The following is a 27,804-nucleotide window of genomic DNA, read 5'->3' on the forward strand; positions in this document are numbered from 1 at the left end:
TCATAGCACTGTGCTCTCAGACTCCTCCTCCTCCGACGCAGCTCTGTTGTTGGTCGACTCGAGCAGTGCCACTGAGTTCCTGAAGGGGGAGATGTGGGGCAAGTCAAAAATATCGTCCAGTTCCATGTTAATGATGGGGATGTCCAAGTTGCAGAGAGAATCTGGCAGAGCAGAAACACAGACAGGATGTGAAGAGAGTAAAATAAAAGCTGATTTGGGTGAAACTTAGAGGCTGTAGAGTGAAACAGATCATTCCAGATGTGGTTTCATCGATGCTGGATGATGTCACACACGGCATGTGGGTCATCGTAAATTCAAACCATAGTTACAGTATGAATGAATTAAAATAAAAGCATGATAGGGATGCACGATATACAGGACAGCTTATTATATTGGGCAATAATGATAAATCTTTCATATAGTGCATATGTGATTCTTTAACATCTCTATTCAAAATCAAGGGCATTAATGTGTTCCTATGTTTCAGTCTTTCCAATATCTATATCATTATCAGTATTGTTACATTAGTATTGGATGCAAAAATCGTGCATCCCTTATTGCTTACACCTGATTCAGACATGATCGATGACCATTAAAAAACAAAGACTAGTCAATTCAGTAAATCCCAAACCACCAGATCAATGTAGTTAGTTATACTCATGTATAAACCAATATATTGACCTCAGTTTGATGCAAATAACGGCTATTTCTCTGGTCTGGTGTCACTTGTGAGAATGACGACGTCCACAGTGCAACATGTGTGATGAACAACTGGACACTGCACAGACAGGAAGTGTGCTGACTGAGGAACAGCAGGGGGGGGGGGGGGGGCAGTGAGGCGAAACATTGTGGAGTGGAGTGGGGGTGTGGGGGGGTGACTGTCAAAGCCAGGGAGGGGGTGGGGGGCAGCTGTAGCAGGGCATTATGGGTGGGAATCCTAAGGGCAGAGAAGGCTGGAGGTATTTGGGATCCGCTCTGCTCTGTGTAGACTGGGCGGTCTGTGACACGCCCATGTAAGCCATGCATCGCATCAGTCTCAGCCACCATGCAAAGGCCAATAAAATGGGTTAGAGCTGGACTGAACGCAGCAGCCGTACGTTGGTGTATACATAATGAGAAGTCATGTATAGGAACATAAAGAGCGGCTCTAGAGTGAGGCTGCCGTAGACCAGTAAATCAGAGAGAAACCTGATCCAAAATCTGCGTCTGCTGGCAGCTTCACCCTACTGTGAGCTGGCTCCATGTTCGGCCGAGATGGCAGAGGGATTGGAGGGGTGGGGGTGGGGGGTGGGTGAGGCTTTAGCACGGGAACTCCTGCTTACCCTAAAAGTCCCTCTCACACATAGAATCACACTGAACCTCTCGGCTCATACCGCTGTAAGTGAGACAATAAGAGCAGTCGACAAGAGGAAACATAATTAGAACCTACGAGTGACGTTGAGGTAAATAGATAGATTACGACCGGAAACAGCCGACATAAAATAAACATGTTTTAGTGCAGATACATGTCTGTGTAACTCGAATCAACCTGGTGTTATTCTATAGTTACAATATATATATCTGGAGTCCACCTGGGTCTCAATCTGACTATTATTATACTATTTAGCATTAAAGTTATTAGCATAACTCCACTGTCCTGTAAATGAGCTCTTCGCCAATCAGCAGTGGTGTATAAAGTACAACACTTTGTTACCTTGATGTATACAACTAAGTTTAGTAAAAGTACCTCAAGGCTTTACTTAAATAGTCCAGTCAAGGTGTGAGCCGTCACCTGTTGTTTTATACACCTTACCTGTCGACATGCTTTCCCCAGGAGACAAACCATCCAGGAGACCTGTCGCATGCTCCAGAGGCTGGGGACTGCTGCCGGGCGTGGTGGGGGGCTGAGGAGGAGGTAAGCTGGGCCTCTGACGGGGCGGCTTGGGGGTCGGCCTGGTCTTGGTGAGAGTCCCAGCCAGCGAGGGTGGAGAGGAGAGAGACGGGGTGGTGGCCATCTGGATCTGTCCCGGGGAGCCAATGGTGGCGTATCCTTGCGGGTAGCTGAAGCCGTACGGGGAGGGGGTGCTGGGAGGAGTGGGCGACAGGCTGACCGGAGACGGCTGACCTGTGGACTGGTCGGACATGGCTCCTGTCTGGCAGTAAGGGCCTTTAGGTGGGATCGGGGCCAGCTTCTTTGCTGCACAGAGACCAACGGGAACAAGTGGATCAACAACACTGCGTCTGTTGTGCAGGACGGAGCAGGCTGAGTAGGACTAACCATGATGAGTGAACTGACTTTTATGTGTCCACTAGTCTAATCAGCTGAATGGACTCATCATTTTGACATGAATCAGCATAACATGTATTTGTGCTGCCTAATATTTTTAGCTTAGTTAGACATAGTGAGATGTCAGGTTGTGACTCTTTATATGTTGGAAGTTAAGTTTTGTGTGATATTTAAGCAGATTCTTAAGCAGAAAACTGACATTTTAAGGAGACTCATGGTCTGATGATTATTGTGATATTCCACCAGGGGGGGAAACAATGAATGAAAACACATTTTTATTGATCGATCTGACATGAGATGATCTCCTCTACAGTACAAATTAAAATCGGCTCATCCACAGTATTTAATTTGTGCATAAGAGATAATAATTCAAATTTTACATTCATTACATTGCTCGTAGATTGCAGAACAAGACTTTTGGCTTATAATTTGTTTATTTAACATTGTGCTTCTGCAGCCTTTATGTTAATGAGACAAATCAAGTCAGACCTTTTACAGAAATGTTACACGTCGGACTAAGATTCACCATGTTGAGGCTCATTCAAACGTGAGACTGACGTGTGAATTTGGCAGCATATTTACATAACGAGGTGCATGTCTCCAAAGAGTTGCCTCGTTACCTCTCCTCAGGGTGTGAGGGCTGTGCTCGGAGTGCTGCGACTGTCCACTAGAGGTCATCGTTCCCTGGATTCCCTTCTGTCCGATCACCGGAGACAGCTCCTTGTTCTTTAGAGTACTGAGGAGAGAGCGAAGGAGAAAAACACAGGAATCACAAGCTGCCAAAGGCATCTCACTTCTCCTTAATAATATGTCAACCCTGTAAATTTCTTGGCATATTAAAAAGAAAATGAGAGCACCCATAGTTCAATGTCAAATTGCCTGAGTGACCACTGTTGCAGATGGACATGTAGTCTATACTGCGGCGCAGCACAAGCAGTTCAAACATCCCAAATAAACCCTAATGGCTTAATGGATTTTCCTTACTTTCACGGCGCAGTGCAGCCAGAATGCCAATGGGAAGAAGGCCTGAAGGTCATAACGTAACCAGTTTATAGTCTGACTGACTGTCAGCCCGCTCGCACTCTCAGCAGATGAGGCATGAATGGATGATTGAAGCTGCTGGGATTTAAAGTCAGGGTGGAGCAATGCACATGAGCATCTTTGGGCTTTCTTCCAATGTCAAACATAATAATGTCATCAACTGATGTTGCTGTTCGAGTTGTTTTACGTTAACACACATCATTGTGTTGTTTTTGTTCATTTTCAAGGTCTGATCTTGCAGTCTACCACTCAGGGCTGACTGGGCCCACTGGTATGACTCATTAACGCCCACTTTTATAATGGTATGCACTGAAAGCTTCGAATTTCCTTTGTTGCCTGGCAACCGGCTCCCGAATATCCTGGCAACATGGAAAGTTATGGATTGCATTCATGGCTATTAAATTAAAGATGGATCTGATAATGACGTTCCTAAAGAGCATAGATTTCCATGACTGACGGATACACAACCAAGGGAATAGATACGACAGAGAAGAAGGTGGTGCTGTTGGGAGTATCCCCTTCTCTCCTCATATCATCCCTCTCTCATGCGTCTTTGTCCCTGTCAGGCCTCTCGTCATTTGTGTGTGATTTGTGTTGGAAGTACGAACGAGTTAAACAGGGTTCTGTATTTACCTAGTCAGCTTGGCTCCTCTGTCCCGGCTACAGGCACAGGCTGCCCATGGAGGGGGAGCAGATAGGGGGGTGTTGGGGGGTTTGGGGGAGCCCAGGAACAGATCGTGACGAGTAAGAACGAGCGGGGGTTTGATGTAAAGGGTGGAGCCATTCGTTTCAGACAGGGCCGCATGCGAAGCGTCGGACAGGGAGGCCTGTTTGGGCAGGTGCAAGGAATTGGGTTTGGGGTTGGAGTTGACGTCAAGCTGCTGAGGGGACGGGCAAAGGGAGTGGGGGAGTGGTGGGCTGTAGCCAGAGAGGCGGGGGGGAGGGGACGGGCCGGGAGGCACGGATTCGGGACTGGGAGCGACGGGACGCATACCCGGAGGTGCACGGGTGTAGAAATGGTGGTGAGGGAGCGAGTAGGAAGAGCAAGAGGAGGAGGAGGAAGATGAGGAAGAGGGGTAAGGGGGAGGCAGCCTCTCCTCCTCAGGGGAGGGGTAGGCGTAACAGGAGTCCGACCAATTGGAGGATGCATCATCCGAGCTGCAATGATAAACATATCAACGTCTCATGGGGAACTGAGTTAGTCTCCGGAGGCTGAAATGCTGTTGAAGTGGATGAGTTCATTAGTATCTAAAAAGGTCAAGAAGAGTGGGATGTATTGATTTGAAAGTTTAAGTTTGGTCCATTATGAGGCAGGAAATCAGGCGAATATTAATTATTGTGACAGGACGGAGAAGTAAAGACTCCGAGGGGAGGTGTGGGGGGGGGGGGGGGTGGTGGGTGCAGCACAGAGGAAGTAAAGAATAGGTGCTCATGAAAATCTGGTTTTCAAATCACAAAAATGAAATAAAACAGAAAAATTAATCACCTCATCCATTGCAGGGCCTTGCGACAATGGACTGTTATGCTGTTAATGATGCTCGGACTAATGGCAAAAACAAAACATATATAATTCATGCACATGCAGCAATGAACCATTTCTACTGAACCATGGATGAACTTTTCTCAACTTCTTTCCACATTTTGTCACATAATTAAACCCTAAAGAGAAGTGAAAATATTCATGCGCCACTTGACACACAGCATTAATTCTGAATGACACATTCAAGGATGAGAAAATTTAAAGAAAAAAAAGCAGTCACAAAGTTTGAAATCAGAGGTGAGACACACAGGTGAGAGGATGAGCATTTTTGGGGGGGGGGGGGGGGGGCAGCAACAGACAAGAAAACGTGGGTAAGAGCAAACACCGCTGTTCTGGTGTCAGTTGCAGGACGCAGCAGCACACGCGGCGGGGAGGGAGCAGCAGCAGGTGGGAGGTGTGTGAGGTGTGGGGAGGGGGGTGAAACAGGAGGATGGGGGCACGACAGCCTTACCTGGCTCGGTCGCTGCTAGTGGGAGGAGGGGTGAGGGAGGGGGAGGCAGAGAAATCCCCAGGCTGCTCGGGGATGAGAGCGTCAGTGGGCGGGGCAGGGGGATGCACGCTCGGTGGCGTGGACGAGCTTTTACGCGTAGAAGACGAGCCCCTGCGCGACACCCAAGAAGTGTCCATCACCCTGACACCCATGCTGCAGTGGGACAAAGATGCACAGCCAATCAAATCAAGGGAGGGCTTGTGTGTGGTTCAGGGGGGGTCAGGTTTCCACGCCCTGAACAGATCATCAGGGGGATAAGCTTCCCTGTCCGTCATCTATACCATTCGTGCTTTGAAAAGGCCTGACCCTGGATCAGCTTCTAGGGTCCCTGTCCTCCACCCACACAGCCTTGTATGGTTTTACTTTAGATCCTCAGCATGCAAGAACAAAACACATTTTATCTACACAGTGTCTCCTGCATGATGATGATGATGATGATGTATGTGTAAAGTGAAATGTTAAATCTTTTGGTAACTGCAGCACAAGAGCAGTTTGGATGAACAAGAATAAAATGAACGTTATGGTCCCTTTGGCATTACAAGGTCAAAAAAATAACTAGAAAACTAGGAGGATGAGCAGATTGGTACTCTCTCATGTCTGTCCATTCAAGATGAAGCTAGAGCTAGCAGGCTGGTTAGCTTAGCTTAGCATAAAGACTGGAAACAGGGGGAAACAGCTAGCCTGGCTCTGTCCAAAGGTAATAAAATCTACCTACCAGCACATAATTAACACATTATATCTTGTTTGTTTAACTGAAAGTGAAAGTGACAAGCTTATAGTTTTACGGGTGTTATATGCCGGACTATTACTTGGGCGGGAGCAGTGACTTCCTGGAGTTTCTGCTTGTTGTACTGACTTAATGCGTCCCGCATATTTTTGGAGACACTGTCACTCTGTGTTTTGGATGAAGAAATATTAGAGATGATCACAAGCAGCACACGTCCTGGTACACAACCCAACACGTTCCCACTTCCAGTCGTCAAAAATATAATGTGTTAATTAGTGAACCTTAGAGGTGCTGGTAGGTGACTTATTTTACCTTTGGACAGAGCCAGGCTAGCTGTTTCCCCTTGCTTCCAGTCTTTATGCTAAGCTAAGCTAACCGGCTGCTGGCTGGAGCTTCATATTTAAACGTACAGACATTAGTAAATAAGCATATTTCCCAAAATGTGAAATTTCAAATCTTAACAGTTTGGAGTTTAAGATGACAGTAAAAACAGCTTCAGTACATGGTTGGCTAACACTAAACAACAGGAGGCTTTTGTTCTCACAGGCTGAACAAGTTTATCCAGTGCCAGAAACTGCAAAGATGCTACTTATGTAAACACAGAAAGAAAGGCCTGCTTTGTCCATGTCACCCCTTTGTCACCCCACTCTGTCAGAGACATTGAACTATAGGAGTCCAAGTGTGTCACTTCAGGCAGACCTGACCGGAGTGTTAAACACACACATGACAAATGACAGACGGTTCCTGTCAACGGGCAGCTGAGACGAACAGATGATGAATAGGCCGATGAGAGGATGACTGGATTAGAAGGATCTATACTGTACCTTTGTATCTTCCTAATGCTGCGTTGTTAAAACAGAGACAAGCACAATGAGGACAGGAGTAAGGATCATGGAAGACAAGAGTCTCCCGGGGCTCATTAACAGCATCGTTATCAGAGCAGCAGAGCAACTTTGGCAGGATAAACTTTTAAGACAAGAGCCAAGACGGAGGAGCAAACGGGGAGGCCAGCCTGGCAGGGGGCTGCGAGGGACGAGAGTCACGCTGAGTGTAATGCGGAGAGCGATTGGAGGGGTGAACTGTGTTCTCCCTGAAGTGCTTCAACCACGTCAAAACCCAGAGAGAAAATTATTGTTCCATTTAGCCCTAATTAGGTCAAACTTTCCCTGATGGATACAAAAAAATCCCACAAAAATAAATGAAAACTGTGAGGGGGTTTTCTGCAACTGCAGTGGTGACAATCTGGTCCATTCATGCATCATGCTGAGAATCTAATATTCATGGTACAACTAAATTATTCAATTCCAACTTTTTGGCACCAATTTGGGGAAGACCCTTTCCCATCTCAACATGACAATGCCCCTGTACACCAAGCCAGGTCCTGCACAGAGCCCAGACCTCAACCCCCAATGTTGCTGAGCTGTGTGGCGACTTTGGTGTAGTGGCCAAAGTCCGAATTGCAGGTCAAGTGATTCACACTGGTCCAACGAGACTTTTCCCCACACACAATCATTAGAAAAGAAACAGCTGTAACACAATTATCTGAGGAAGCGGGAAAGCCAGAGGACCAAAAACATGGAAACCCGTGGAAGCTTATTCGCTTGTTAGATGAGAAGATCAATACCACTCTCATATCTGTCCTATAAATATGAAGCTACAGCCAGCAATTAGTTAGCTTAGCTTAGCATAAAGACTGGAAACAGGGGTAAACAAAGGAAACTAAATCTCACTAATTAACATGTTAGGTCTCATTTGTTTAATCCTTACAAAAAACTATGTATAGAAACAACAAGCTGGGGTGTTATGGGGGGTTATGTGCTGGTCTATTTCTTGGCCGGGAGCAGTGACTTCCTGGACTCTCTGTTGCCTGGCAACCTCATGGTGATGACAAGACTCCAGGATATCACTGCTCCTGGGCCAAGAAATAGTCCGGGAGCAGTGACTGATTTCTTTGTACAGAGCCAGGCTAGCTATTTCCCCCTGTTTCCAGTCTTTATGCTATGCTATGCTATGCTAAGCTAAGCTAACCGCCTGCCTGCAGTAGCTCCATATTTACCTTACAGACGTGAGAGCGGTATCAATCTCTACTAACTCTCGACAAGAAAGGGAATAAGCGTATTTCCAAAATTACAGAATCGTACTGCGGTTTTGAAGTGAGATGTTCAACGATAACATGAGGGCATAATTTTACAGTGTCCACATACTTATGGCCATTGTATGTACTCTGTCCCAGCTACCTATAAGTGATTCTCACTGGCCAGATTAATGTAGAGAGTAACTGCAGCACGTGTCCTCCAACTGGTCCCACTGGGTGCAGAGAATGATGGGAAATTAGTAAGATTTTAACTTTACAACCATGTACAGACCTAAACCTAAAATCTGTTGTGCATAAAAACTAAGACAACCTCTCTTTTCAAAGGAGAAGCAGCCTCTTTGTGCTGAGCCTGCTGGTTCTGAAGAGTGTTCACTGTGTTTCTATTGAAAGCTGAGCTCTATTGATCAGACCCAACACACACACACACACACACACACACACACACACACACTCGGTCCAGGTTTAATTAGCTGGGCTACTTGGGGTCCCAGGGCTGCAGAGCTCAGACTCGCCGCAGGGCCTGATAAGACCAAGGGTGTATTAAAGCATTAAAGGAAAAGACACAGAGACAGACAGAGAAAAGGAAGGAAAGCGACTGACTGGTTTTCAGCTAATCCTCCTCCAAAGCTTGAGGATTGTCCGATTCCTCATTTCACAGACTAAATGTCATCTCTCTCACTTTCTTTTCTCCTCTTTTCTCACTCTTACCCGTCCCACTACATTAAAAGCTTGAAGGCAGGCACTGCAGATAAGGAGTGATACAGTTTTCTTTCTGTGCACCTCATGGTGAAACTGAGCTTTTCACTTTTCACATGAAACTTGTGTAATCGATGGGGAATTCTCTTACTCCTACTTCCCGTGTCCGACCCTGTCAAAAGGCAGTCACGCGGAAACTTTACGTGCCTCGGAGTGGCCTCGTCTAGCAGAAAAATGTGAAGCTAACTTGTCAGTTCGGCTGTCAGTTAGGATCCACCCTGAACGACGCTGCGAGGACACCGCAGAGGTGGAGGAGGCCGCTGATTGATTCAGAGGCAGAGTGACATGATTGTGTGTGTAATCACTGGGAGGTTTTAGATGAGTGGGCTCGTTCAAGACCAGTTTTCTGACTTGTAGAAACAGGATTGTCGGAGTTTTTCCTCACAGTTCTCACAGCATGTTGAATACATGTTTGCAGCTCATTTAAACGTGGTGACAGATACAGTACTTTCTGAGTGTACAGTTTAATTACTGCGCACTGTCCTGTAACAGAGCTTTCTTTCTCTCTCACTACTTACAATTGCAAATAAATATAGATATTTATGTGCATTCATGCTTCAGAGGCACAAGCTACTGTGGCAAAAGAATTGGGAGACACCCTGCTCATTATGGGACATGCTTATTTGCTATTTTGCCAAGAGTTACATGAGACGATCGATGAACCAGGGTGCGATTAGCCTAGCTTAGCATAAAGACTTTCTGCAGTAAGAAACTACAAACTACATTTATGTTTGTGTATGACTCAAACAAATTAGATATAACATGTTCATTATTGAGAGTTATAAGGGCTGATAGGTGGATTTTTGTTACCTCTGGATAGAGCTAGGCTATCTGTTTCCCCCCTTCTTTATGCTACGCTAAGCTAACCTCCTCCTGGCTTTAGCTCCATACTTAATGCACAGACATTAGAGTGATATCAATCTTCTCATCTAACTCTCAAAATAAGGGTATGTCCCAAAATGTCAAACTATTTCTTTAACCTGCTCCAGTGACTGGTCTCACAGAATAATCTGCAATGTGAATTTAAAATCTTCCTGGATCACAATCCGCAGTGACAACAAAGTATTATAAGTACTGTCACGAAAAACAAAAACTATATTCCATCATCTGTAATTTTCTAACTTCACACATGTCTTCAGGATTTGTTTGTAATCCCAGAGCTGCAGCTAAACCTGTTTTAAATGTCACCCCAGCGGAGACTGAAGGGTCGTACCCGTCCTTCTTATAGAACTCCAGCATCATGTTGTCTGTGGCGACGCTGAGCGGCCGTCGACTCTGGTCGTTCTGCCTGCGATCGATCTGTTCCATGTCCGGAGACGGCATGGAGCTGTAGTTGGCGTTGTGGTTGGTGTGGACCGGGCTCCCGTAGTTCCCTGTGACGTTGAACTCGATTTCTAACGAAGAAGAAAAGGACAAGATACAGATTTTCAGTATTTCATTTTGTGAAGAAGTCAGTTCCCCACTGCAGACACAAAACTAGGTGCTCCAGTCTGTTTCCTCTCGTGTTATCCCTCCTCACCTCCAGGGAAGAACCAGTCGGCGTGCTGGATGATGGGTTCAATGATGCCGACGATCTGCAGGGAAACTGTGGTCATCATCTCTGTGATGTTCCTGCAGCAGACAGAGACGACACAGAGAGTCTTTTTATGGTGGGACGTCGAGTACAGAATTTACACTCAGGCGGCGATTAACACATTTTAATGATATTATAGAAGCATTAAAATGAGAAATAACTATTTGGGAAATGTTGGCTATTAAAATACTAATTAAAAGGAAGAGAGGGATAAAGAGTTTGTGAGATTTACACAGAGATTTCAGGGAGGTGCCCTTCACCCTTTGCTGCTTAGTCATCATCATCACGAATATACTTTCTGATAAAAACGTCTCCTGGAGATGTCGGAGCCATCGGCCATTTTGTTATTGGCACTTGTAGCGCTGGGCGGGTAATATTCATGACGCTCAAAATATGAGCGATGAGAGAATCCTTGTGGATACAGAGTCCTTCTCTTTTCTGTGTGTCAGCTACATCTACTGAGTTACTGCATGAAAAACTGATTTTTCACATTTTTTAAGCAGTTTCAGCTGAAAAAAAGTGCAGTTTTGTTAATGTCAACAAAAATACTAAAAACAACATGTTGGTCACTGTAGTTTTTAGTAAACGTTACTCAAACAGGAGGTCTGGTGCTCTAAGTGAGCATTGTTGTTAGTTTTGGTCTCTTCATGGAATTTGTTGACAATAAGTAAAAATATAGAACATCACCAGCCTCATGCTCTAAATACAACATGTGTACGTCTCACCTACAGTTGTATTTATTGTTATATTTAAGTCGGTAAACCGCTGTAACTGTGTATCTCTGCTATCTTACCCTTCGTTGTGCATCCACAGCAGGTTCGGTCCGAGGACAATAGCAATGTTTCCAGGCGTCATCTTGTTCACATCCTGGTATTCAGTCAGTTTGGAGAGGAATTTGATCAAATACCTGTTAAAACAGACGCAGGAAATAGGTCAGTCAATGAACAGAACACTTTAAATTACATTTCACTTGACGCTTTTGTCCAAAGAGACTTAAATATGTGCAATTAACCTGTTTAGGAAGAAGAAAAACGTTAGAAGGGTTCAGTGCAAGAGCTTTGAGTCTTCAGTCACAGCCAGTGTTCAAATCTAACCAGATACACTGCAATACACTGTATATGAAGGACAGAGGACGTTACACGTTATACAGATTGTAAAGCCCTTCGAAGCTTCAGTAGATACTGTATTTATTTGCCGCAGGTGAACAGCCAGTAAATAAGTAAGACATTTCTGGAGATGCATGAATTCAGTAAGATGCTGCTTATGATGTTTTCTGGCTGTCTGGGGGAGAAAATGGTATCTGTTTCATACTGGGCCAAATAAAGTAAAGCCATATTCACGCAGATCTACTTCTTTTCAGGGGGATGCGTATGTGAAATGTGAGATGTGTAAAGTGAGAAATGTGGGAAAGAACAGAACTATACTGAGCTGTACTCACTCCCACCCTGATTTCTTTAGATTTAGAGTACACTGTATATACTGTAGTGCTACGGGTTTAGAACAAAGTACTGAGCAAAGCTTGCAGAAAACTATTATTACTATTTTTCAGTCCCTTAAGTGAGTTTTCTGAGATACAAAAAATGGGCTAGTGTGTTTCTGTGGCTGAGCTGAATGACTCATCGCGAGCTGAACTACAGTTGAATGAACATCAGGCAGCTCATTCCAGCGAGCAGCGATCATCTGGACAGGTCTGACAGGTCTCCTCAGAGGAGGACCGTCTAAAAATACGCCCTATTTGTGCGATTCGATGATGACACTGACAAGTGCTGCAGTATCTCGCTCTTACAATTTCTCTCCCATCCCCTTCTCTCTTCCTCTTCCTCGTCAAGCCTCTCCTCCTCCTCCTCCTCCTCTTTTTTGCTTTTGATCATGAGACAAGCCCTTCAGCAAATATCCACGACTCGTCTTAATCCATCTGCAAATACAACCACATCTCAGCCATCAGGCCTCTTTCTCAGCACCATGTCACACCGAGGTCACCGAGTTTTTTTTCTGGCAGGTGTCGATTAGAAGCACACGACAATCCAGCCTCATGGGAACTTGGGAGTTTCCATGGTAACAATCAGCGGTACCTGCTGACCCGTGGCGCCAAATGACAAACAAAAAGAGGAAAACGTGGCTCATAATTTGTGGTTTTTCTGACAATGTTGTGGAGCGAGAAATGAGACGGGAAAGCTTTTAGAGAAAGCAGCGAGGACGTCGTCAGTTGACTGACATGTTGGCAGAAGTGCTGCTAACGTGCCGCATTAAGAAGCCACAGTGTCTGCAGGTCTGCACTGAGTTGAGACTTTATGCTACTGTAAGTTGTTTTTTTTGTCTTGTTGCACTCTTGAATGCTTCCAGAAGGCAAATATTTTCTGCTGGAGTGACCGGAGCCGAGCAGTTTGATGCGGTCGCTCAGTCAGCCATGTTTTTTTAATTGAAAAAAGTCTTAATTCACCCAGAATTCATGGCAAGTTAGTCACCAACTAGACAGCTTTGTGCAACAGATGGATTTAGGACAGATCTACGCCTTGGTTGAAGTATATCTTTGTAAACTCGTGTTGCCTTTATTTAAAAAATAAGAGTGAACTGTTTGAGATATCTTTATCCAAGTGTAATCGCTTTAGCTGGCTCTCTTCCATGGTGGCCCGGATACGTTAAGCCACACATGAAGAAACACGACCCAGGAGGGGACCACAAGGAGAGAAACATGGAAACAGTGACTCACTTAAAGTTGTTGTTGTTGGCTGGGGGGAGTTTCTCACAGGCGCTGAGGAGAGCCTGCAGTCTCTTGTCTTGATCTTGAATGCTGCAGAACGACAGAGATGATACTTGAAAAATATTTGAAAGAAACTTAAAACATAAGAGTTCAAAAGATCACCACTGATCTAACAACAACACGATGATGCTGAAAAGATACAGACTTGGAGGCCTGGATCCAGTCATTGTAGAGTTCATATGTCATTAACGGCTCAGGGAGCTCCCGCAGGTAGGACTTCAAAGCACCTGGAGAGAATGAAATAACAAGGTAAAAGCACGAATGCATGTATAATGTGGACGTGCCTGCATGTGCCTGAGCATTCCCATGGAAGCCCAGTACTCGTGTTAAATTCTGTTTTGACATGTCAGGCTGTGCAGTCATAAATCTACTCTGCTTTCTGACAGGCGACATTATTCTCTCGCCCTGATCTAATGTACCTTTAAGCTGCTTTTAAATCCTACTGTCACCTACGCAAAGAGCAGATACTACTGTAGTTCAGCAGATACAGATGTAGGTATAAAGTCAAACTGCAGTGGCCCCACACGGCCCGCTCAGTTGACCATCATCACTGTATATCTACTTCCAGTAGTCTTACCAACAGCCACGAGGATGGATAATAAAAACACTACAGATACAGAACAGATTACTCAAATTACATTTTACAAGATCTTTTCCTTTGTCCCATGACTGGCTCACAAATGAGACGCAGTCTGAACTCCATACAGCCCCCCTACTCTAATACAACAAGCGCTTTAAAATAAACAGGCGACTATTTCCGAACACGACTTGATCAGAACTAGTGGGTGGAAGTGTAATTTTCCAGAGCTGATGAGGAAGGCGACGGCTGACTGGGCTTCTCTCTGACTCGTCTTCTTCTCTCTCTGGTCTGCTGCGTTCATTTCCCCCGGGGATGCGTGGGATGGATGACAAACAACAGAGTCAGGGCGTCCCTCAGTGGGAGAAAGCTTGGAGGCTGCTGTCGCTCTGCCTGAGCGTGTACACGTCTGTCTGCCTGTCTGCCTGTCTGGATCTGTGTATGTACGGGCATGTTGTCTTTGGTCGCTGCTAAATAAACACATTAAATGCAGGGAATTATGTTGGAACTAGAGTAGATCCTCCTCTACTTTACAATGAAAGGTCTCCTGCTTCAGATTGCGGCTGATGGAAGATGAACCCCATCACGACCACCACCCCCAGTGGGACAGACTCACAAATTAGATCTGCTGTTAGAGCTAACCCAGTTTAACGTGATCATTAGAGACGGATATGGCCTCGACTAGGACTCATCTCTTTCTCCGCATGCTCCAGTGGACACAGCTGATTGACTGACTTTGATTTGATATTGAATAAAGGGACATATTGTTCCTGATGGGTGACAACACTGTATCTCCAGCGTTTGTGGTTTTCAAGCTGAATAATGACCCTCTCCACTACGAACTGAGGAGGTTTTCAATTAGTTTGACAGATTTAAAGCAAACTTGTTCAGTTTTGACCCTCATCAGGGTTCAAATAAAGATGTTTATGTATTCACATAATGAATGTCATGCAGGTTTCACCAGATGTAAATCGCTTGTTTTAGCCTGATGAGGACAGGTTCATGAGGAGGTGCTCGTTGGAAAGACAATGAAGACAAACATGGTTATTGACTCAAATGTTCTGAAATATGTTTCTTCATTGAGGTCTGGATCCAATGTTGCATAAAGTTTGAAAATCCCAAACTTCCTCTAATAAATAGATTAACGCAGTAATCAAGACAATAAACCACCTCTGATTGTGTTTTGAAACCAAGAAATATTGTCATTGTCATGACACTGGAGCAATGATTACATTGGAGGAGTGCATCTCCAGTGACGTATCCCAAAAGACACATTTAAAAATGCTTCGTTCTACAGCTAAAAATATGTCTCATAGCTCCTGAAAAGTTGTTATTTTGGAGATAAGGATCTCACCTGACGACAGCGTTATGCAGCAGTCAGCTGCAGCAGAGACGAGCACCGTCCTCAAAAGAAGAGATCAATAACGGCATCATAACAGCTTGAAAGCTTTTCTTTCTTTTGTAGTCTACAGCGGCTCTGATTTAAAAGCAAATCAGTGACAGCAACAAAAAGAAGAAAACACATCAGCCTCTGCAGCAGAGGAGGAATGTGTCTGACACTAATCCCAGTTATATTTGGAATTTATCACTCGACATTTTCGGGATTGTTTATTGAATATTTCTAATAAAACAGAAACAGCAGCAGAGAAGCAGAAGTGGACAGAAAGCAGCCAGAGAAGTGAACTGAATCCTAATCAAGTCTGAAGCAATCTTCTAACGCTCGTGTGTGGCCCTCAAGACTTTCACATTAACCTTTAGCAGGAAAGTCACTGCTGAGTGTCGAATGTGCTGGAGAAATAAACACTAACAGTTAGAAGGGATTAAAAAATATTGATTTATTAGAATATTAGGGGTTTCAGCAGATAATTTTGGCTGCTTAATTATGATGTTTATTTCCCGTCTGTGTGGAAGTGAAGGTGGCGGCGCAGACGTCTCAGTAAAGTGACTGAAATTAGATGTAAGTTTCGTATTGTAGACAGTGGTAATGAGTTGTCATGGCAACAGATTAGGTGCAGCTAGGAGACGGGGGAAGGGGGGGGGGGGTTTGTAGACGGCTCACCTGCGATGGCATGCGGGTCCGCAGAGTACTCCTGAACGTCCAACACCCCGCAGTCCAAAGACGCCTTCAGCTTCTTCAGTTTGGAGGCCGAAGGAGCGACTCTGAACAAACCCTGAGACGCAAAAACAAGCTTTTACTGCTTACTGATAATAATCCAATCAGATAATGTCGTAGCTATACAGTATATAATATTAAAGTGTTCTACCTCTGGACCTCTGTAGTACTTTTTATGTATATAAATAGCATTACACATAGTTTCAGTTCAGGTTGTTGTTGATACAATCATCATATCTGCAAAACTTTTTGGACATTAAACTCAACAGCTGAACTTTAGTTGAAATTAAACAAATCTGTCACTGCACCACACCCCGATCATTATCCATAATGTTCTACAAATATCAAATTACAGTCTAATTACTGTACAATTGGAATTAAGTTATGCATAATGATATATTTGCAGACAACATTAACTGTACACTCAATATTTCTCCATTAAACAATCGTTACATGCTGAACAATTAAAGCTCTCTGGCCTGACAATATTATAAAACAGTTTCAGGCTTTCAGGAGACCAAACTGTAGCCTGGACCTCATTAGATGGACCTCATTTCCCTCCACTAATGAAGAGTGACTTCTGCGTCTCAGCAGTAGATGTGTTCACTGTGTCTGCGTGTAAAAGCAGTAAAGACGGGTGTTGGTTGTGCAGTCTGACCTCCTCCTGCATGCCACACTCCAGCAGCATGGTGACACAGGCCTCGATGGGAAAGGCAATATCTCTCCCGCTGAGCGCTAAGTGCTCCTCTAATGGTTTCCCGTAGCACGGCTTCTCCACCCAGGTCTCTGTCAAACACACACACACACACACACAGTTACACAAACACAGCAGCAGCACCACTTTTGAGATGCTGTTTGATTTCACTGAATATGATGCAAAGAATTTTCTCTCAGGCTGCAGAAAGACGCCAAAACATAGGAAATATGGGCGACCTTAAAGGCCCCAAGAACCTATTTTTCTTTTTCAGCTTCTTTCTCTAAGCGGCGGGGTCCTAAATGAAAACACCGCCGTCTGTAAAGCGAAAAAGGTGATGTCACTTATTTCGACAGACCAATCAGAATTGAACAATAAGGGTCTGAATCAGACAGTTGATGGTTTTGTTGTGTTGCCATGGAGACGGCGCTATCAGTCAAACCTCACCCACACAGTCCCGACGTGGTAAATGAGCAGAATATAAACTTTGATTGTTGCTTATTTAGTCGCGCATGTTTAATGTTACCAGAAACCTAAGATTTGAAGGCATGATTTTAGGCTTTAACCTAAAAACAAAAGCATGTCAGCTGGAGAGGAAAGTGGCTGACAAATTGTAGATAATTTACAAGGTCAGGAAGTACAACTTTGACTTGCATTGACCATATTTCAGAATCAGAATCTTAATGTTGGTATTACTGTTATTGTGTTATGTCTAAATATTTGGACACATCGTATTTTGATGCCAATAAAGCCCTTTGAATTCAATTGGTGTATATATAGACATATATAGAGATATATAGTATATATTTATATAAAAGCACCAATGACCAACAACGTAAAGCGTGTATGCATGTACACATGATTATATACAGTATACACAGCGTGTAGGATTTATACTACGTACACATAAAGGCTGTCTGTACCGGTTGATAGTGACATGAACTGCAGCAGTTAGAGAAGAAAAAGACTGCATCATGAGTGTGTGTGTTGGTCTCAAACTCACCCTGATGAGCTTTGATCTGGGGAAGAACACTTTGAAGCAGCTCTAATGACTTCCTGTGGTACTCTGCCTGGACTTCTATCAGCTAGACGGGACAGACAGAGACCACAGAGGCTGTCATGGACGAGCAAAAGTATTTTTGTTCCTTCATTAATTCCACAGTCTGGAGAGATGTTGTACTTACTGTCTGGAAGTAGCTTGCATAGTCAATTTCTTTGGCCACAAAACTGTACATATCTGCTGATAACTGATCCTGGAGAACAAACAACATATTTATACGTGAGCAGCGAGGAAGGCAGAAGACTTGTTCTGACATAAAATATGTTTTAAAGACTATAATAATGTCAGTAGGAAAAGCACAGGTGTAATTAATTACACTAATGATGGCTGCGAGCTCTCAGCGCCTGCATTGTGCTTCACTGGGACACTTAATGTAGCTGAGCCTTCACTAATATTATTAGTTACACCTGAGAGTTTCCCGCTGTGACAAGTCAAAATGTCTGCCGTGTAAAAGGTCAAAACTGTTATTAACACACAGTAAAATGAGCGCACCTTCATCACTTCATGTGAAACAAAACTAACATGGTTTATTAGATAATACTTATTACTTATATATCTAAATCCTATGAATATTAGGGCTTTGTACAAGGATGAACTGTCCAAAATGAGTTGATATGTGTCGTCTAAATCCAAGTTGCAGTTCCATGTGTTAAAGAATGTTTGTGAAATGGGCCACATCTACGGGAACTTGGCAACCATTTGTAGGAAAGCGGCGTGGAATAAAAACATGTTGCCTCCCAGCACCTCAGCCCACACCTGATGATCTGGATCAGGTGCGTTCAGACAAACAAAGAGCTGATCAGGTGTGGGCAGAGCAGGGAAAGATGGAGAATATGTTCAAAGGCTCAAAGGAAGCAAAACTAATTAAGAGCAAAAATCTGTTTTTCCTTCGCTCATGTCTGAACTTTCCAACAAATTGTATTGAAATCTGTGTTTTTGAGAAATCCTAATTAACAAACTGGACTGAAAGCTTCCTTCGCCAAAGCAGCTAGCAGCATATTGCTGATAGTAACATGAAGTCAATAACAGCCAGTTGTGCAAAATGTATGATACTTCATGTGTGTTTGGTCTCCACCGACTCCTGAGGGAAACATCTGGCTCTTTAGCTGCTAAATGCTCCACTATGTTCACCAGCTTGTCTCTAACTGTTTGCTGCTGAGCGTCTCGTGCACAGCTGATTTTTAGAGTTTTTCTCTACGAACTGAAACAGTAAAGTTGCTGTAAAATGAAAACAATGAGCTGAAAGAAGCTAAAACGCTGCGTAGAGCCTTTCACATTACACACAGTCATCTGAACAATAAGTCAATCTAAGAATATAGATGAATTCAGCTTTAACCATTTCATTTATTGCATTATGGAAATAACCAGCTAATTGATTGTGAGTGACGGTGATCACTAACTCGACAGATCTCCATGCGGTTGGCTGCCTCCTCCATCTCTTCCCTGAGGTGGTCGGCCTTGGCTCCTGCTGGCTGCAGGTTGCTGGACAGTCCTGAAGACTTGGTAGACTGATAATACCTGGGAAAAAAACGAAACAGCGCTTTGTCAACGTAACGTTACGGTGGATTTGAGAGTTTTGTTAGAATAAAGTCACACAGCATGTTTAACTAAACAAAGACGGTTTTTATTTGCCTCCAGCAGCTTTAGACTTTTTCTTCCAGAGAGTGATAATCATCCACAACCGCGTCTGACAGCTACTCCGACAAAATGACTCATGGCAAACAAAACAAACAGGATTACTCGAGTCTATACATCCTTATTCATTCAGTTATTTTCTGTCCTGTTCCCTGTCTGTCTGTCTGTCTGTCTGCCTGTCTGTCTGTCTGTCTGTGTCTCTCTGGATGGAGATAATATGTCACTCTGCCAGAGGAGCTCAGCACACAGCAGCATGATGGGAAAATTTGTCTCAGATTTGGGTCACTAAAAAAAAAAAAAAAACCAGACTGACTGGACTGCAGTGAGGAAAATCTAATTTCTCCATGTCAGTGCTCAGCGGCCCTGAAACGACGGCGAAGCAGCACCAAGAAAGTGTGGTGATTGTATGTTTCAGCGAATCAGAAAACAGTTTCTGATTGGACGGGAGAGAAAATCTGCACTGACGAGATGATTCCAGCAATTCAAGGTCAATAAGAGGTTTTCACGCCTGTTTTCTAAGGTCTGAAGTAAAGAACAACCTTTAAAACACAGAAAGATTGTGGACTGACAAAAACATAAAGGCCAGAGCCTCAAATCACAAAGTCAAGGATGCAGAATGTTTTGCAGCTTTTGAGCCAGAAAGACCACAAAACATTCTTTATTTGAAGGTGCCTTCATCATAAAACAGTATTTTAGTATTTTAAATCCAGCATGGTTTACATCCATGTTTGTTTGCTAGCAGTCTTCCTTCTTCACTGCATTTGCTATCCAATTGCATTATGGGTTATGTTGTCCTTTTGTACAGCCTTTTGGTCAGCCTAAGCTGTGTTTAAATGTACTGTATATATATGTATAAACAAACCTTATTTACCTTTTTCTTTTAAACTTGCCAAACTAATGTTTCCAGATATCAATATAAGAGTTGCTGCCTTCAAACTGGTATTTACACATCTATGTTAAAATAATTCTTTAGGCCCACGGGCTCATTAATAGCAATCAGCACAGTCTGTATATATTCAATTGTCAACAAATCACATGAAAAGAGCACATGGAAGAAGTTTGTCTTTGCTGCTTTCTGCCAGAAAGGACTTTCAGTAGATAAAGATTACATTCCAGTGTGAAGCAAATTTTGACAATTGTGCCTTGGACTTGGTTGACATATTATTTTCAGCTTTCAGTGGCAGTTTGGTTCGGTTTAGGCAACAAAACTACTTGGTTGAAAAGGTCTGTGACCGTTTCACAATGTTAGCCACGTGTCAGAAGAAAGCCTTCTGGCAGAAAGCCCTGAAGGCAAACTTCTCCCGCATGCACGAAAATACCAAAACCACCAATGAATCGATCCTACTGACAAGTATGTAGTCCTGCTGCCCCAAATACTCACTAGAGCACCAAATATGGATTAATCCGCCGCTGAAAATAGTCCCCCAAAAAATGCACTATTTCACATTCTTGATTTTGATCTTTTCATGTGATTTGTTGACATGAAGAAAAATATATAATATCGACAGTCTTATCCTTTAATCAAAAAGAACTGGTGTTAAGTGAGGTTTCCACCCTCTGACAGCAGACTGTAGTGTGAGGAGACACACTTCAAATCCCAGTTGCATTCAGTGGGAAGCTTCAGGACCAGTCTATTCACAGGGGATGGAGTTTCTCAGATCACAGCCGAGTGTCTTTCTCACACACAAAGAAAAGTCACACATAGTAACGGACTCACCGTGTGCGCGCAGAGTCCATGTCCAGGACCAGTTTCGCTAAATGTTTCCTTTGTTTCTGGATATTTGGGATTTCCACCTGAGAGGACAGAGAGGTTTTCACTTCAGTCTGTTTGTTGGTGTGAACGAGGACGAGAGACAGACTCAGTGTTGTCCGAGGCTTTGCACCTGTTGTAGCAATACTCAGCTCTGTATTTCTGTTTCTTGGTCTCATGAAGATTAGCTTACGGGCTAATTTACAGAGTAATCACTCAAACAAACAACTCTAAACTAATTCCTATTAATGGACTCAAATCAACTCTTCTTCTCTCATTTACAGTCATGCTTTGATCCTTCTGGGGTCCACCTGAATACTTTCTTCTGCTTCAGTCAGTGAAAACACCAGAGACACAACTATGTAGATAAGTCTTAAACTTTAACGCCTAATATGTTGTATTTCTTAAAAATATACAAAAACTAAAGAGGGAGTCTACAAATGAGGAGCTACATAAGGAGTCTGGAGGTCATATTAAGGAAAAAAGGGGAACAATTGTATTTTAATTTCGTCTCTTTTATAAAATAATGCCAAACACTCATGGTGGCTGATGTCAGGTGGTGAGTTAGAGATTTTCGTGAACATATTGTGTTGAAAATGTGCTCTTCTATGTATGTTATATTTATATATATATTTATATGGTATTATATTTATACTTTGTCTTGTTTTACTTCTATTAGTTCTGTTCTTCATTGCATTACTGTAATATGCTTTCTTGTTTATTAATCTATTGAAACAGTTAATACAATCTAATACATCAGATGAGAGGGACTACAAGTTTGTCTTTTTCTAATTAAGCACTATAATTTGTTGTTGCCATTAACGTGACTGGACGTCCTTCACACGGTGTCGTTTCTGTACCTCTGCGAGGTCGTAGAGCGGCTCGATGACGTCTCTCTCGATGGTGAGCTCGAACAGGATGAGCTCCTGAGCGAGTCTGTCCTGCGTGTCGCCGCACAGCTTCAGCATCTTCCTGCAACAGACAGACAGGCAGGCAGGCAGACAGACAGACAGACAGTCAGCGGGGATGATCTAACAAAGAGCATGCGTCACAGTGTGAAATGTAGGTCTCTCAGTTTCTTGCTGAATCACTGGCATTTAACTCTGGAAATGTATTCCACAGAATGTTTTTATTGTCGTCCAGATGTCAACTGAGCTCTTTAAAAAGAGACGTTCACTCTTAATGATACGGTGGCCCTGAGAGGTCAACGCACTGCAACTTAAGAACACACGCAAATAAAACAAAACACAAGAAAAAAATCTTTGACGACACATTTAGAGGAAGTGCTGCAAAGTGAGAAAACAACCAAATACTGGAACAAGCTGCAAGTTTGCACAGGAATTAGTTATTAACAGTTAAATTAACTTAATGGAAATGTGCTGACAATGTTAGTGTTTTGTTTTTATTTTAACAGTATGATTTTCAGATATTTTGCTGCTAAAGGCAATTAGACCTTTTCTGGTTACTAGTGTACCAATTAAAATACATCATGCAATCATGTTAAAACTACAAAACTTACATTGTTAGTTCATTTCCATTAAGTGAATTAAACTGTTTTGTAACTAATTTCCGTTCAGTGTGACTTGCAGCGTTTCTGTACTTTAGTTTTTTATTTTATTTGCTTGTGTTTTGTTTCTGAAGCTGCAGTGCGTTGAGCTCTCAGGAGGTTAAGGAGGTTAATTTAAGACAACAAAAAAAAGACGTAGTTCACTTTTCATATTAGAGGACACTGTTTGTCTTCCGCTGGACATGAATGGAACATCAGTTCGGGGTCACTGGGTGATAAAAACATCCGTTTCCATGTCAACGCTTTCACTGAGAAAGTTACAGATAGTCAATGATAATGTAAATTGCTGTCTATGTGTGTGTGTGTGTGTGTGTGTGTGTGTGTGTGTGTGTGTGAGTGTGTACTCACCCTAGTAGAGACTCGTCCCCGAGCACAGCCGCCCCCTCCACCATACATTGTGCTAGTGTTGTGAGAGGAAGCTTCTTCTGCACAGAAACAAACACAAACATCACAAACAATCGATGAATCAGTCTGCAGGATGTGTCACTCAACACCGAATCTCTCTCACACACACACACACACACACACACACACACAAACATGAAGAACCTGAACCATCAGTGTGATCATTGCGATCTATGAGATACTTCGTAATGAAGTACCTGCGTTTATTATCACACTTTATGTAATGAAAATATTTTCCCGGTGTCCTCAGCCTCATCTACCCCTGACAGTTTAGTAATATCATTATTAGTTGCTTCTCACCGAGGGCGACCTGACAGACTTCTTGTCCACGTCCACGCCCTGCTGGCCCTGCAGACAGGCGGTCAGCTTCTTGTGTGTGCTGTGGGAAACCTGCTTGACCAGCTCCAGACGTTTCTCCACCTGAGAGAAGACACTCAGTGAGAGGTGGACAACATACAGTGAACACACACATTCACAAAGACTGCACATTCCAGTCATTGCGTCAGTTTCGGGACACCCCCCCCCCCCACCACACACACACACACACACTTGGCAGTTACAGACATGCACATGCAGGCGCTTAAAGCCTCAAGCTAGAATAAAGTCTGATTAAAAACTACAGGCTCTGCAGCTGCCTGTCTCTAAAAATACTGGCATCAAAACAAGGTTCTTCTCAGCCGGTGACACTTATACGAGACCATTACATGTCATACTTAGATGCCTCTCATTTCATTATTAAACCAACTCAGTGGAACTGATGTCGTTGCCTCTGCGGGCGGCGTTAATCAGATCAATTACAGAGCTGCATCCCGAGTCAATCAGTGGGGAAGTTCAGCCTTTTGTCTCACTGAGAGGTTCAATTTCAGCTCTCATTAATGTTGCCCGAAGGCATTTGGAAAAGTAATTTTATGCACACTGAACACTTTGCACCAATTTTTTCTTTTTTCCCTGTGAGAGGCAACAAACATCCTTCAGAAATACACTGAGGACACAAACACACAAACACACACTTGATCCATTCGTACCTGTAGCAGGTCGTCACTTAGTACTTCTGTTTTTTCAGCTCTGGAAGAGAAGAGAAGAGAGAAAAGGAGGCTGTTAGCTTCGAGGGGGAAATGCTAAATTACATAATGTGTTGCCGCGGGAACTGCGCAACATACACACATACCTCTCAATCAATGTAATTACATCATTTGCTGAATTTCTGCGCACATAATAAATAATATGACCGTTGCAGCCTGGAGCTAATCATCTCGCAGGAATGTTTATTTTGCAACAGTTTTTCAACTACAAAGTCTCAGGTTGGAAATCCGACAGAAGACAGCGCTTGAATGTCACTCAGGAGGCTTTTTGGATGTAGAGATCGACAAGTCACTGACTCAGGAGGTTTCTCCGTGTTTTTCCCTGTTAAAGAGGTTTTTGTGGTGCTTTTCCTTCTCCTGCTGTGCAGTTTCTTAAGTCATTAGTTTTGCAAGTATTGAACAAATTAAAACTTTGGCCAGATAGACGGTCTGCTACATGAAAAGTTCAGTTGTTACAGTTCATCTTGAGGGGAACGTGAATGTCTGAACCAAAGTTCATGTCAATCCATCCAACAGTCTTTGAGATCTTTCAGTTCGGACCAAAGCGGTGGACCTACAAAGAGACATTTCCATCCCTAGAACCACACAGTTCACAAATAGTTCACACGTGGTGCTGTAGTGAGTATTTGTGGCAGCAGGACGGTGTGTGTGTGTGTGTGTGTGAGTCTAAATAAACTACAGTGTGTGTGTTCATGGTGATGAAGGAACATGTCACCCAGTGCAACAGTGTGGCTCACTGATGTGTTTTTAATAGTTTCTGGATGACAATGGAGCTCTGTGGCACAGAGGAAGAGGATACATGAGGCTGTGATACACAGATGATACTTGTTAGTCAGATCAATTCATTATTTCGGTCTTTTCATGGGATTTGTTAAGAATATAATAAGATCCTGTTCACGTACAAGTCAGCATTTAAAGAAAAAGCCATTTTTAGGAAAAAGCACGACACAGATATTGACCACGAGCTGAATCCAGACCTTAAGGAGCGTTAAAGCGACGTTGGAGACTGACAGCTTGACCTAAAACAATGTGGACATTACAACACGCGAGGCTGCGAGGAGCTAAAGGTTAATAATAAAGTACAAGACGTTATCAACAAGTGACATGCTGCCTGCGGTGTCGTGGCCTTTAGAGAACATTACAACAATACTTTGATCTGACGTGGTGCAAAACGTCAAGCGATGAAGCTTTCAACATCTACAAGAGAAGGAGAAAGAACGCATGATTGTTGGGTCTGAAAGAGTGAGAGAGAAAAAAAACGGATGAAAACTTCTGTTCAACTTCTCTAGTCAGTTTTGCTGAAGTTAAATACACGGCTACCACCATATCTGGGGGGCTCCGTACATGACTTTTGTGTGGCTGTATAATAATCAACGTCCTCCATCATCAGTAAAAAATCAACAAAAAGTCAAACAGAGGAGGAACCCTTCCTCCTGTTCCAGTCGTACACAGAGAGTACAGACGGCATTCATTATTAGCCTTTAATAAAGCCATTAGTTACAGCTTGAAAACCTTTTACGAAGGGTGCCTTATTAAAAAATGGTAAATTGAAATACAGGTTTTGCAAATCTGCACAAATGCTATAAAATGCAAAACCACAGAAGCTCATTTAGGGACGCTTTAAAAGTTAAAAGTACGTCAACACGTTGAGATCAACAACCAACAAACACCAAACCAGCGGAGTGTGCCTTACCTCACTCCCTGAACACTACAGACACCTCACCCCCTCTGATTGTATCCTGACACAAACACTATAATTCACTGTGGTTGAGTGGACTTACAGAGCCGTGCTGTTCCTGCGTGAGGCTCTAGTCCTGCTGATCTGCAGCTTTCGCCTCCACATCCCCCCCACCTGTTTTCAGGCCGGAGCCGAGCGACAATAAGGGGAGAAAGTGGAGTGACAGAGGGAGGAGAAAGAGGGTGAGAGAGGGGGAGGGAGGGAGGGAGGGGGCAGTCTGAAGAATGAGACCTGACTATCTGGTCCTCTCACTCTTCCTCTCATCACCCACCGATCTCTCTCTCTGAGGCCTTCTCTCATATTTTCACTTCTGTCAACAGGTTTGACTGCAGAAACACAAATTTATAGATGGTATGTTTGCATATATGGCTGCACACACACACACACACACACACACACACACACACACACACACTGCAATAAATAAGAGGATATAAAATACATAAAAGGCAGCGACCCTGACCTTTTAAACCCTGTAACTCTTTCACTTCCTCCCACCAGACACACTCACACACCTTTGCTCTCATCGCGGCTCGGCTTGGATTAATATTCATCTGGCTGAAGTGGAACAGCTGGAGGCAGGAGGACAAAAGAAAAGCTCCTTTCTCTTGTTCCTCCTTCTCCTCGGCTGCTTTCCGTTCTGGTCCTCACTCTCCAGCTCTTTGCTAGTGCAGCTATTTGAGAAACTGTGTGCTTTTATGTGCTCATTTAAAGGAAAACTACACCAAAAATACATCTTTTGAGCATCTTCTGGCTTAGACGGTGGCTTGATATTTTGCAGATGACGACGGCTGGGATTCATTTTATTAAGATCTTTTGTATTCGATCAAATAAATGATATATTTCAGGGTTTAAGTTTAGTAAACAAGTCATAGGTGGATTGGTTGTCCTGCGCAGCGTCACCTCATTATACCAAAAGTTTATGGTTTTACAACAACTCAAATCCTTCAGGGCAATGTGCAGCTAATACAATGAAAAACAGGACATACTATATTAATGTTTAGTCCCCCAGTTGATAAAAACTCTTGCAGACAGCTGATACTGTACGAATCAGTGCATTAGATCAATAGGAGGAGATTTAATCATGTCTAGATCTGTGCACTGTGTGGCTTTGTGGCTGTGTGTTTAGCTTTAGCAGAATGACAGTGTTTCTGTTAGCACAGTCACAGCGGCTCTGTCTCTCCATATTGACTTAACCTAATTTATTTCTGACACACTGTGTACAAGTCCAGGATTTTTCCTGAGGTTTGAGGAGTAAATCACTGACAGTCCTGCTCTGTCTCTCTCTCTGGATTCATTTTCCTCGCTGACAACAAGGAAATGTATGCACGATTTACTGGCTCAGTGAATTTAACTAGAGGATAATGATCCTCATGCTAACACACACACACACACACACACACACACACACACACACAGTAATGAGTAGGTTAGCAATTAGTCAACACTCCTGGAAGAGCTGCTCTTTCACACACTCAGACAAACACAAGTAGTCCAAACATGCTCACAATGCAAAGGACTGTTTCTCATTTCCATTCCTTCGTGACAGGTGTTTAGATTGCATACAGGTACACACACACACACACACACACACACACACACACACAATTCATCTCTATTCAGGCATGGTACAATAAATACAAGGATTAAACACAAACAAAACAGACTGCTGTCAGCTGCTAAAGTGTGTTTTTTTCCCAGCCAGACGATGAAAATTCAGACTTTTTCTCGACCTTGCAGTCCTGCATGTATTATATTTGCAGATGTCCCTCCATTATAGAGTATAATAACGTCTACATGGACAGCAGCTTATTCAAATGTCTTGAGTTTGAACTGTCATGTCCTCAATTACCAGCAGGAGGCAAGATTCCATAATACTTTGACCACTCGTCTCCCTGAGGGAAATGGACGTAACGTTAACTGTATATTAATAT

The 27,804-nt window shown here is 43.3% G+C and overlaps 1 protein-coding gene across 1 annotated transcript; it reads right to left on the bottom strand.

The window, feature by feature from the left end:
* LOC139303207 (rho GTPase-activating protein 44-like) lies at positions 1–25,975 on the bottom strand. The gene is made up of 20 exons (XM_070926943.1): positions 25,914–25,975; positions 24,076–24,115; positions 23,351–23,470; positions 22,994–23,070; positions 21,939–22,050; positions 21,046–21,122; positions 19,094–19,211; positions 17,818–17,886; positions 17,637–17,718; positions 16,598–16,725; positions 15,886–15,997; positions 13,395–13,476; positions 13,199–13,279; positions 11,282–11,395; positions 10,435–10,526; positions 10,129–10,309; positions 5,299–5,490; positions 2,887–3,002; positions 1,793–2,176; positions 1–161 (listed from the first exon to the last, which is right to left on the bottom strand). The coding sequence occupies exons 1-20, from the start codon at positions 25,973–25,975 to the stop codon at positions 1–3; spliced, it is 2,400 nt and encodes a 799-aa protein (XP_070783044.1).
* Positions 25,976–27,804: the final 1,829 nt, after the last annotated feature.

This window comes from Enoplosus armatus, chromosome 20, assembly GCF_043641665.1.
Source record: "Enoplosus armatus isolate fEnoArm2 chromosome 20, fEnoArm2.hap1, whole genome shotgun sequence".
NCBI lineage: Eukaryota > Metazoa > Chordata > Actinopteri > Centrarchiformes > Enoplosidae > Enoplosus > Enoplosus armatus.

Excerpts from the sequence above, each read along its gene's own strand:
- LOC139303207 (XM_070926943.1), bottom strand. The coding sequence starts at position 25,975 with ATGTGGAGGCGAAAGCTGCAGATCAGCAGGACTAGAGCCTCACGCAGG. Across the intron at positions 10,310-10,434 it reads CGACTGGTTCTTCCCTGGAG|AAATCGAGTTCAACGTCACA; the intron begins GTGAGGAGGGAT and ends CTTCTTCGTTAG. Across the intron at positions 3,003-5,298 it reads ACTAGCAGCGACCGAGCCAG|TACTCTAAAGAACAAGGAGC; the intron begins GTAAGGCTGTCG and ends CTCTCTCCTCAG.